Source organism: Aedes albopictus, chromosome 3 (genome assembly GCF_035046485.1).
Source record: "Aedes albopictus strain Foshan chromosome 3, AalbF5, whole genome shotgun sequence".
Lineage (NCBI taxonomy): Eukaryota > Metazoa > Arthropoda > Insecta > Diptera > Culicidae > Aedes > Aedes albopictus.
Genome location: NC_085138.1, coordinates 184,164,890 through 184,177,290, shown reverse-complemented (window position 1 = coordinate 184,177,290; position 12,401 = coordinate 184,164,890). Strand labels below are relative to the sequence as shown.

Sequence of the window (12,401 nt, the reverse complement as noted above, 5' to 3'; positions counted from 1 at the left end):
CTTAATTGATACTGGGTCATTAGGCCGAATGGTCACAATTTATTATATGAATACTAGCAGTTTCAGCGCCAAAAACTATGTTAGCAATGATACTAGAAAAAACAGCCTATGTTTAAAACCACGAAAACCGACCTTCCCACGAACATTATCGCGCGCTTCTGATTATGTATTCCACACTTGCACCCCCATCACTCAACCGTAAAACCCGAACGACCCACTAATTTCTGAATAAGTCGATAAAATGACATGAACATTGTCAACAATGTCAAAAATTTAATATTTGATTGATTTCTGAAGAAATTTCTTGGAGAATCTCAGCAGATATTCTTGAAGGATCAGCGGGAAAATGTCTTGAAAAATCATCAAGAACAGGCTTAATATTAAAAGGAATTTATGAAGCATCCCCTCTGTAGGATCTAAGTAACCCTTGATTTATATTGTATCTAGAGTATCAACATTCATTATAAATTGGGTTCTTTAGGGTTATCCGGGTTATTTCATAATCAGAAATCCAAAAATTATTCGAAATCCAAAATTTCATAATTTTTGGAGTCCGGGAACTATTTTTAAAATGCATTTAAAGTTTGTATGGGGAAATTTTTTTGTTCGGGTCGAACTGTCACTTTATCGATTGAACTGTCATTCTATCCACGAAAATTAAAACTGTTTTGTTTATTTAACCATCAAAAAAAGGTATTGGAATCCAGTAAATTCACGTTATACTCAGAAAAATGAGCTCTCCCGATTAGGCTATAGAAAATATCAATATTTTATTCACTAAACAACCCAATTGTTCCTCAGCCCAGAGCAGACGTTTCTACAATTTGGCTACGAGTGATAAAACCGAAGACTATAAGCAGATCCGAAAGCAGTTTTGCATCCGATTTTCTTGGAAATGGTCGGGCCATGGTGAGTTTATTTTTACAAACGAAAAGTTTCCGAGAAATCCCTTAGGGATGAAAAGTACAATTCACTGAACTTATGTTCAGAGATTGGAAGTTCTTAGGGATGATTTCATGATTGTATGTTTAACCTTCCAGGACGCGCGCCATCAAGCAACCGAAACTGCACCGCGCTCGCGCTGTATACGAAAAGCGGGGTTTTTTGGTAGTGTTGTACTTTTTACAACAGCGCGCGCGCTGAAGGGTTAACAAAACCTCAAACATGAACCCGGAATTTTCAGGAAAATCGGATGAATATGATCACATCAGTGGAAGTAACGTACGACCCGGGGAAGGAAAGAATCACTTAGGGATGATTCTTGCAAAAGTATTAATGTTTACGCAAGACCCGGTGATTTGTGAAAAAAGCCTAACAAAATCGCGGAAACCTACCCACGACGGAAGACAAATCACTCAGGGATGATTCTCGTGGATAGAGTTTTACTTTTGACAAGACCCAGTGATTTGTGAGAAATTCCTAACAAAGTCGCGGAAACCATAGTAAACGGTATGAAGTACGCAGTGAAAGCACAAAGCGGAACCCAACGATTTGGGATGCAGTACGCAGATCTATTTTTCGGAGGAACTTAGTGTATAGAATGAAGTACGCAGGAAAATGTTAGAAATTTTAAAGCGGAATCTATCACTAAACTCCTTAGAGTAGAAAAATGTTAATCAAAGCGGAACCCAAATGTTCCGGATGCAGTACGCAGAAAGAACTTTCATTGTGGAATGAATATGCCAGTTAACTAATAATAAATAAACATAAAATAGTGAATTTCAGAATTCGCAGAATTTTAACACACTTGTTTACAGGTTAACCCGTTGATTCCACCGCTCACCGAAAACGCCGAAGGGCCAGTAGCCGCTCGCTGGGAAAATTGGCGTGAACATTTCGAGGCATACTTGGCGTGGAAGGACGTGGACGATAACGATGAGAAATACAAAACGTTAGTGATGTTCGGGGGACCAGATGTTCGGATAATAGTCCAGCAGGTCCGTGTTGATGAAAACCACGCTGTTGACAACCGTTACCACGTTGCTATGACGATGCTGGACGATTACTTCATCCCGAAGCTGTCGAAAACGTACGGGCGCCAAAAATTCCGTGAGATGAGACCGGCGGCGAATGAAAAGTTCGAAACTTTCGTCATCCGGTTGAAGCGGCCAGCAGCCTATTGCGATTACGGTGACCAGGTGGACAGTATGGTGGTCGACCAAATCATCACAACCACGGAGGACAAGCATCTCAAGAGAAAATACCTGGAGAAAGATTACAGCTTCGATGAAATTCTGAAAATCGGCCGTACCCACGAGTCAGTTCAAATGCAAATTGGTGAATTGGACAAAGCGAATGGAAATGTATAAGCAGTCTATGTCAGCGAGCCAGAGGAAAACCCCGGTGAGTCGGTTTTCAAATTACGCTCCAGTAATGGTGGACCCAAGCGATTCAGGTGTTTCCGTTGCAACGGAAGACACGATTCGAAAGACCCATCGTGTCCGGCCAAATCACTTGAATGCAGAAGTTGTGGACAGATTGGACATTTCTCGCGGTGCTGTTTCCTGAAAAGGAAGAAGTTCAACAAACCGAAGTTCCATCCAAGACATGCTGAAGTAGGACGAAAGCCTAAACAATTTGTTCGAGAAGTATCTTCTGGCAGTGGAACCCTGGGACAAGATGCTGTGGAACTTTTCCATCTCGGGCTGATAAACGACTGGTACCAATATCCGTCGGAGGAGTTTTGTTGAACTTTGTGATCGATACAGAAGCGGACGAGGATGTTCTAAGTGAAACAGACTGGATCAAACTCAAGCATACCAGATTTGAAGCATATTCCATTAGAAGAGGAAGCAGCAAGATATTCAATGCGTATGGATCAAGGGTACCGTAACCTGGGGGGTAGTTGATCAGCGGGGTGAAGTTGATCACATTGGGATCCACATCATTCAACCGCTGAGGACGCCACAATTCTGTATCAATGCAAGAACTTTTGATGTCAATCGATTGTGTGAATATATTTAAAGAATTTTTGTTGATTTTTATGGCAATTGTGACAGATTTTACATAAAAATATCGACTTTTTTGGATGTGTGTTGGAACTCGGTGAAAAGACTGCCTATCAAAAAATCGCCTCCCAGCAACGCCTTGTTTATCGGATGGCTCACGAAACACTTTTATTTATTTATGGCAGGCTTATTGAACATAGCTTAGAGTTTAAAACGATGTTAACATATAAGTTTTATTCGAAAAAAGCATATTTTTGCGAAAGTAAGACGATTTTTTAAGGTAATTGCATACCTTTAGGCGTTTAATGTGGGTCATTCTGTATGTTAAGGCCCAGTAATATCAGCCCTTCTGGCAGCACAGATAAGTTCCACAATCTCTTATCATTAGTGTTCTCGCTTTATCACTCGTAAATTAGATTCCCATCTTTATCACTGTTACCAGGTAGGCCGATAGAAACGATCGCTCCTGATCGTGTTTCAAATTCACCACTGACCCTCGGTAGCACTGTAGATATCGGGGCAGTAGTTAGTTGCAATCTAACAGTGCGCAAATGAGCATCGAATAGACCCTTTGCACCAAAGGCTACCGAGCAATAAAGTTTCGTTTTATTTAAATCGCGTTTCAATAAACAGTGAACCTGAATTCCGCGAGTTTCGAATCTCTACGCGTCCGAAGTTTTCTCAGTGTGCCGGTCCGAATACGTACATTAAATTTTGGTCCTTCGAACCGGATTCGTCGACCGGTGACCAACGCGCCGCGCGAGAAAACCGCGGACAGTAGTGCGCATAGTAGTGCCGAACAATATCGTTATCGCCATCGCGATCCGTGTGTGCTTTGAGCAAGCGGGCATTGTGCAAGTGTCCAACGGGTGCCATCAAGGAAAATTGGAGCAGCGACGCCGTTCGACATCGTCCAGAGGAAGGCAGGACTACAGGGACTCGAGAGGAGCAGCCAGGCGTCGAGAATCGGCAGGATCGAGACGGAGCTGGACAAGACGACCCACTGGACAGGCGGTTCCAAGATAAAGGGAAGTAGTGTTGCATGTGTGCATGTGGTCAGTAGTGGCGCCAAGCATGAGGGTCACTGCCCTACTGTGATGTGGTAATAAAGAATAGTGGTTGAATGAAATCAATGCTGTTTTCGTCTTTTGCATGCGAACTGCGAGTTGGTCCTTGAGTTGGGTTCTCCGATTAACGGTTGGTCTTGATTTCCGCTGGAATTTCTTGTGCTTGTTGTTCGCTTGGTCGGTTCCCCTCGCTGCAGTCAACCTATTCTGCCTGTCTTCTGTCATACGTGGGACGTCGAGTTGAATCGCGAGTCGCGGGTGAATGTTCGAGTGTGCAGTAATAGTGCTAATTTTCTAGTGCACAGTGGTCCAAAAAGCTGTTTTGTGCAGTGTTAAATTAGTAGTTGATTGCACCTGCAAACAATTACATTGTACCAGTGACTTGATAGTGCTCGACTACCCATCAGTGAAAGTGTTTCCATTTATTTGGCAAAATTAGTGAATGCAGCGGAAGAAAAGGGTGAAAATGACCAGCGAGTTGAAGGATCTACTGAAGCAGGAGCGGCAGCTTCGCAACACCGTCGATGGAGTGCGGAAGTTCATTGCCAAATATAAGCCGGAGAAACATCTTGACCAAGTGGAAGCCCGACTAGACATGCTGGAAATTGCTATGAAGCGGTTCTACGTAGTTCGCCGGAGAATTGATGTTCTTTTGGAAAAAGCCGATGAAAAACAAGTGTCCGAATCAAAGGAAGATCCAGACGAGAAGGCCAATACTCTAGCAGATCTTATTGAGAAGCGGCAGACCGAGAGCTTCGAATTGGTTGAAATGGTTGAGGATACCTACTGCGAGCTGAAAGCCAAACTGCGCAAACTGTCAGCTACTGCAGATCCTCCTGCAGCGACCGGTCAGCAGGCAGCTCCCGCTGCTTCCAGTGCGATTTCCAGAGTGAAGCTTCCCGAAATCCGTTTACCTAGCTTTGGAGGTCGCATCCGTGAATGGGTCACATACCGTGACATGTTTAGGAGTCTGATCCATCGGAATGACCAGTTGACAGAAATGGATAAGTTCTCCTATCTACGTTCGTCCCTAACCGGTGAAGCGTTGCAAGGAATTTCGTCGATTGAGATGACTGCTGCCAACTACCCTATAGCGTGGGACAGCCTCCAAGAGCGATATGAGAACAAAAAGCTCATCGTCAAGGCACATCTTGATGCTTTGTTCAGCGTGGAATCAATGAAACGTGAAAGTTATGAAGCGTTAAGCCACGTTATCAACGAATTCGACAGAAACCTGCAGCAGTTGACGAAAATCGGCGAAGACACGACCGGGTGGAGCACAATATTGGCTTACATGGTGTGCTCCAGGCTTGACACCACCACGCTTCGTCAATGGGAGTCGCATCACTCTTCTACAGACGTCCCTGGCTACGATGATTTGATGGAATTTTTGCGAAAGCAGGCCTCCGTTCTGCAGTCTTTGTCGTCGTCGAAGCCGAGCCAGCAGATCGAGTCTAAGAAACCTAGATATACGGTTAGTCACGCCACATCGCAATCTCCGAGAAATTGTCCGTTTTGTGGGGAGAGTCAGCATTCAGCTTTCAGATGCCAGAAGTTCCTGAAAATGAAGGTCCAAGAGCGTTACGAGAAGGTGAAACGGAGCGGATTGTGCTTGAACTGTTTTTCGTCGTCTCACATGGTTCGATACTGTACGAGCGGAACTTGCCGGAATTGTCACCAACGGCACCACACCCTATTGCACATCGGATCAACCAACAGCGGAGCAGCGTCCCCGCCGGCAGCGACCGGTTCCTCCGTCCCACTTGTACAGAACCGACCACAAAAAGCGAATAATCAGAACACACAAGCTCAGAATCAGACCACACCCACTCAAAACCATGGATCACTCACGAACTCACACCCAATAGCCAGTACAAGTTCGCATCAACCACATTCACACCCATCACACGCCACAGATCGCACACTAGTTACGCAAACAAACTCACTACCCTCCAGCGCACCCTCGCCCACTCGGCAAGTGTTGCTGTCTACCGCTATGGTGATAGTAACCGATCGGAATGGCAACTCGAAAATTGCTAGAGCACTTTTGGACTCCTGTTCAGAGTACTGTTTCGCCACTTCAAAGTTCTGCCAAGGTCTGAGGTTGGCCGGAGCGGACAGCCATCTCGCAGTTTCTGGAATTGGTGGCTCCATTGTACGGTCGTCGAAGATGGTCGAAGCAGATATATCTCCACGGTTCCCCAGCATATCATCGTATACCGAAACCGTTCAGCTCCACGTTCTTCCCAAACTCACTGCTACATTACCAGTTGATCGAGTTGATGCTGGATCGTTATTAGTTCCTGAAGACATTGTTTTGGCGGATCCTGGATTTCACGAGCCCGGGCCAGTAGATTTGATCATTGGCGCCGAGTTTTATTTCGATCTGCTGAAGGAAGGCCGCAAGAAAATGTCGGATGATGGACCCACCTTTCAAGAAACCGTCTTTGGATGGGTAGTCTCTGGTCGTATTCCTGGCAAAGTGGAGGAGGTTTCGAGAGCAATGGCTTACTTGTGTTCAACGGTGGATCTTCGAGAATTGTTAACCAAGTTCTGGGAATTGGAGTCCTGCTACCACAAGAGCACACTCTCCGTCGAAGAATCAACGTGTGAGGAGATTTTTCAGCGAACTACAGTGCGAGATGAAGATGGAAGGTTTGTCGTCACGCTTCCCAAGAAGCAATATGTCATCGATCAGCTAGGAGACTCCAAAACAACTGCACTTAGGCGCTTCTACGGACTGGAACGTCGTTTCGAGATGAACAACACGCTGAAGGCTTTGTATTGCGATTTCATTCAAGAATACTTGGATATGGGTCACATGCGCGAAGTCACTGCTGAAAATTGCGAACGTCCATCGTATTATTTGCCACATCACGCCGTCTTGAAGCCGGAAAGTACGACAACGAAGCTGCGCGTCGTATTTGATGCTTCATGCCGCACGTCTACTGGAGTGTCACTGAACGATGGATTAATGGTCGGACCCGTCGTCCAGGACGATTTGTTGTCGATTATCCTACGGTTCCGGTTCCACAGATTCGTTGTTGTTGCGGACATTGCCAAAATGTACCGCATGGTCAACGTGTGTCAAGCCGATCAGCCTCTTCAGCGCATTCTTTGGCGAAGCTCGACCAGCGACCCTGTGAAGGCCTACCAGCTTACTACCGTTACGTATGGTACTAGCTCTGCTCCGTACCTTGCAACAAAGTGCCTTCAACAGTTGGCAGCAGATGCCGAAGCAACGCACGAAAAGGCAGCTACCACAATTCGGAAGGGGTTTTACGTTGATGATCTTCTAACGGGAACAGACGACGTAGAAGAAGGAAAGGCCCTAGTAATTGAGATCTTGGACCTCATGAACTCCGCTGGTTTCACTCTACGAAAATGGAGCTCCAACTGTGCCGAGATCCTTTCAAGCATTCCCGAGGAACTACGAGATGAACGAGCTACTCTGGAATTGGATTCGTCGTCATCACCAGTCAAAACTCTCGGCCTCATTTGGGAACCTGCTACCGACATGTTTCGATATGCTGTGCCACAGTGGAACCCTCAAACTCCAATCACCAAGCGAATCGTGCTTTCTGACGCAGCACGGATCTTCGACCCGCTTGGTCTTATTGGCCCAGTAGTGGTACAAGCCAAAATATTCCTCCAGTCGTTATGGAAGCAAAGCTGCGATTGGGATGATCCGCTTCCGGAAGAATTCCAGAACTATTGGCTTGAGTTTCGTCGGAATACTATCGCGCTCGAATCACTCAAGATTCCAAGGTGGACCTGTTACACTCAAGGTCTACTCAGTGTAGAAATACATGGATTCTGTGATGCATCGGAGGCAGCATATGGTGCATGTTTGTATCTTCGCTGTGTGTCGAATAGCGGAGAAATCAGCGTTCGGCTGATTACGTCAAAGTCCACAGTTGCGCCATTAGAAGACCTGACCCGCAAAAAGAAGAGACAGTCGATACCGCGCCTTGAATTGTCGTCGGCTTTGTTGCTGAGCCACCTCTATGAAAAGGTTACTGGCAGTCTTCAACTCCTGCATCAATCATTCTTCTGGACCGATTCGATGATTGTCAAGTGCTGGTTATCGTCATTACCTTCCCGTTGGCAAGTTTTTGTTGGAAACCGTGTTTCTGAAATACAGCACATTACCAAGGAAGGCGAATGGAACCACGTTGCCGGGGTCGAAAACCCTGCCGACATTCTCTCTCGTGGTACAACGGCTGCTCAAATACAGTATCAGCCGTCGTGGTTCGAAGGTCCCATTTGGCTTCGTCAAGATCGTTCAACATGGCCGAAACCCTCGTCAACACAACCACCAATAGATAGTGCACTGCTGGAAGAACGTAGCACGATATCTCTCCCTTCTCGCGTGACTCCGCCAAACGAACTTTTCTCGCTCCGGTCATCGCTCACTGATTTGGTTCGTCTAGTGGCATGGCTTCGTAGATTCGTGCACAATAGTTCACCACGCAATCGCTCAACTAGGCAGGAAGGACGCCTGTCCCTGAGAGAGTTGGATGACTCGCTAACTCACCTCGTCCGAATCTCTCAAAAGGAGAGCTTCCCAGAAGAATTTGCGGATTTGACGCGGAGTCGGCAGCTGAAATCATCCTCCAAGTTGTCACTTTTGAATCCCGTCGTCATAGATGGAACACTCCGCGTCGGCGGCCGGCTGGCAAATGCACCGATTTCAGAATTTCGAAAGCACCCGATGATTTTGCATCACCAACATCCGTTAGCTGCACTAGTAATTCGGCATTATCATCTAAAACTCCTTCATGCTGGTCAACAACTCCTCATCGCTTCAGTCAGAGAAAAGTTCTGGCCTACAAATGCTCGAAATCTGGCACGCAAGATTTGCCACCAATGCGTGGACTGCTTCCGCAGTAAGCCAAAGGTGCAGGAGCAGTTTATGGCAGATTTGCCGGCTGTCCGAGTAAACCCCTCAGCAGTCTTTTGGAAGGTAGGAGTAGATTTGTGTGGTCCCTTCTACATCAAGTACCCGATCCGTCGAAGTCCAGCAGTCAAGTCCTACGTAGCGATTTTCGTTTGCCTAGCGACAAAGGCGGTCCATATGGAGATAGTTGCTGATTTGTCTACTCAGGCATTTCTCTCCGCCTTCAGGAGATTCGTCGCGTGCCGTGGAAAACCACACACGGTAATGTGCGACAATGCGACTAACTTTGTCGGCACCAACAGAGAACTTGAGGACCTCCGTCGTCAATTCCTGGATCAGCAATTCCAGCGCACCATCACTCGTTCAGCAGAAGACGATGGCATTCGGTTCGAATTCATTCCTGCACGTTCTCCAAATTTCGGAGGATTGTGGGAGGCGGCCGTGAAATCGTTCAAGGGTCACTTCCGGACGACAATTGGTACTAGACAGTTGAGCTACGACGAGCTGAACACTATCGTACAACAAGTTGCAGCCATACTGAATTCTCGCCCGCTAACGCCTCTGAGTAACGACCCCGACGACTTTTCGGCACTGACTCCCGGCCACTTTCTGATCGGAAGGCCTCTAACCGCTGTTCCGGAGCCCGATCTACAAGGAATACCGGAGAATCGTTTGGCTGTGTGGCAAAGGTCCCAAGATTTCGTACAGAGGCTGTGGAAAACATGGAAAACCCACTATCTGTCCGATCTCCATAACCGGACAAAATGGACGAAACAGCGCGATAACGTCAAGATAGGCACAATGGTGCTTGTCAAGGAGGACAACCTGCCACCACAGCGATGGCAGCTAGGACGAGTAGCAGAAATCTTCCCTGGATCGGACGGCAATGTCCGAGTAGTAACCGTCCGCACAAAGGATGGGTCCTTCAAGAGGGGCATTTCAAAAATTTGTGTGCTTCCAATTCGGGACAACGCGTCCACATCAGAAGAGTTCTAATACTCTTTCGTCGCCGGGACCCCGGCATCGCGGAGGTCGTCCAAAAGGAGGCCTCCGCCTCCCAGTTAAGTATATGTATTATATTGAATTGCAAAAAGCTTAAGGAATGTTTGTCCCCTATAGTCGCTCCACATGTCCCACGATTGGGACATTCGTCGAACACGTCATCACCAACACCATTCCGTCTATTCCGTCAATCGCTGGGAGAAGGTCGTCCCGTCCCGTGTCGTCTAGCATGATCGTTGTGTGATGTCCCAAGAACCAATTAGCTATCTTCAGTCCGTCATCATGACGTCGTCGAGGAGAACTTTCTCCAAGTTGTACCATCATTAACTTCCCCACTTCATCAGCACCACAGTTCGCCATCACAATTCGGAGTAAAGCACCAGAGCATCAGGTACCGATGCTCGACCCGCTGTTGTCGCAACGACAAGCCTTCATCAGGGACTGATCAACCCATATCGATGGCCCGTCATCCGCAGCAATGGCACCCAAGAACTCCAGTGAGGCAACTTGTGACCACTATTTTCGTAGTTCGAACGACATTCCAGTCGTCCTCATCGGTGCTTTGGGCACCCGCGGAGGCCAGGAGGCCTCCGCATCAGGGAAGTCTTATTAATGTTCATTTTTTCAATTTAAAAAGCAGCCTCTCATCTGCAGATTCGAAAGATTCCCGCCACGTCCGTCGACGACGACGGCAACGAAATTGATGACGACACTGACGACCACTACCAAGAGCTCCAGACGACAGCCCAGCGAGTAGGAAATTCCTCCAATCGACCCTTTTCGAAGCAGCAGATGCCCAGCAGCAGTTCTATACAGTCCACGTTCATCCTACAACCGTCAACGAAGTTTCCACCGTCCACTGTCGCAGCAACCACCCTCGGCGAAGGGTGAGGTTCCATCCAGCGTTCAACATCCGTCCAACAACCCGGCAGCGGCGAAGTATTCATCGACAGCCCGCCGGCGTGCAAGAAGCTGCAATCATCCACGTGCGGAAGCATCCAACGTCCATCGTCGCACCTAGTAGTCAACTATCCAGCGTAGTAAACAAACCAACCATGAACTCGATCGGCAGCCACCGAGGACAAAGACTAGGTCAAGGTCATCGAAGTGCTCTCGAAGCACTGTTGTGAAGCAGTAGAAGTTGTAGAGTAGATACCAAGACAACCGAATAGAATAATTGAATTTTCGTAGCCGAACGCAGTAGGTAGTTCGTAAGGTAATACAGTGCAGGCCAGATTTGCTGGTACATTTTTGAGTTGAAATGCACAGATTTCAAGGCGGCCGGCATGTTAAGGCCCAGTAATATCAGCCCTTCTGGCAGCACAGATAAGTTCCACAATCTCTTATCATTAGTGTTCTCGCTTTATCACTCGTAAATTAGATTCCCATCTTTATCACTGTTACCAGGTAGGCCGATAGAAACGATCGCTCCTGATCGTGTTTCAAATTCACCACTGACCCTCGGTAGCACTGTAGATATCGGGGCAGTAGTTAGTTGCAATCTAACAGTGCGCGAATGAGCATCGAATAGACCCTTTGCACCAAAGGCTACCGAGCAATAAAGTTTCGTTTTATTTAAATCGCGTTTCAATAAACAGTGAACCTGAATTCCGCGAGTTTCGAATCTCTACGCGTCCGAAGTTTTCTCAGTGTGCCGGTCCGAATACGTACACTGTAGCTTACTAAACTTATTCCATTTTTAACATACAAATTAACCCAGTTGTAAGAATTTTGAAGACTTATTCAGATTCAGCATCATCAAATTTAGTTTGTTCAATAGTTTTCCATTCTTAAAATGTCATGTCATTGGTTGGTCGAAAGTTTTCAAATTTGGCCATTTGAGCAATTTTTATAAAATTTAGCAATTTCTTGTAAGAATTTCGTTCACGGAACTTGAAACAGGTCCACTCAGTACATGTTTTAAAAATATTTGTTTGGATTCATGTGCATTGTACTTGATTTTATTCAAAAGAATAGAGCAAAAGTGATCAACTTCCCCCCAGATTACGGTACTGTTGAAAGTGCTAGGCGAAGTGGATGCAGGGAGCAGGCCGTTAGGCCGAAAGCCGTTAGGCCGAATGCCGTTAGGCCGAAGGCCATTAGGCCGAATGCCGTTAGGCCGAAAGGGTCGTTAGGCCGAATAGGTTGTCATTATATGTGCCTACTGACTTTTATATTGCACAAAACGAAATAAACATGAAAAAAGTCGACATTATTGGGGAACTGTGGAGGATATCAATTTGGGAGGCTTAGTAGAAAAGATTTATAATACATCATCTCGAAAAAAGCTTATTTTTAGTTAGAAACAAAGTGTTATGGTGAACGGGCACAACCAAAGCAATCGACAGGATAAAGATATTCAATACAGTAACATTGTCAACATAATTATACTACTTTCAAATGATTGTAACACAAATCAAAAAGGCTATTATACCTAACCTAAAAGCATCAACATGATCGTGCTTATCATTCTAGCATTAGCAG

At 46.3% G+C, this 12,401-nt stretch overlaps 2 protein-coding genes across 2 annotated transcripts in view; one reads left to right on the top strand and one right to left on the bottom strand.

Annotated features, from left to right (window-relative positions):
• The window catches only part of LOC109429221 (cardioacceleratory peptide receptor-like), a 346,376-nt gene that overhangs the window by 272,240 nt on the left and 61,735 nt on the right, over window positions 1-12,401 (bottom strand). The window lies entirely within an intron of this gene.
• LOC134290484 (uncharacterized) lies at window positions 4,482-9,911 on the top strand. Its single transcript, XM_062857635.1, has one exon. The coding sequence runs from the start codon at window positions 4,482-4,484 to the stop codon at window positions 9,909-9,911; it is 5,430 nt and encodes a 1,809-aa protein (XP_062713619.1).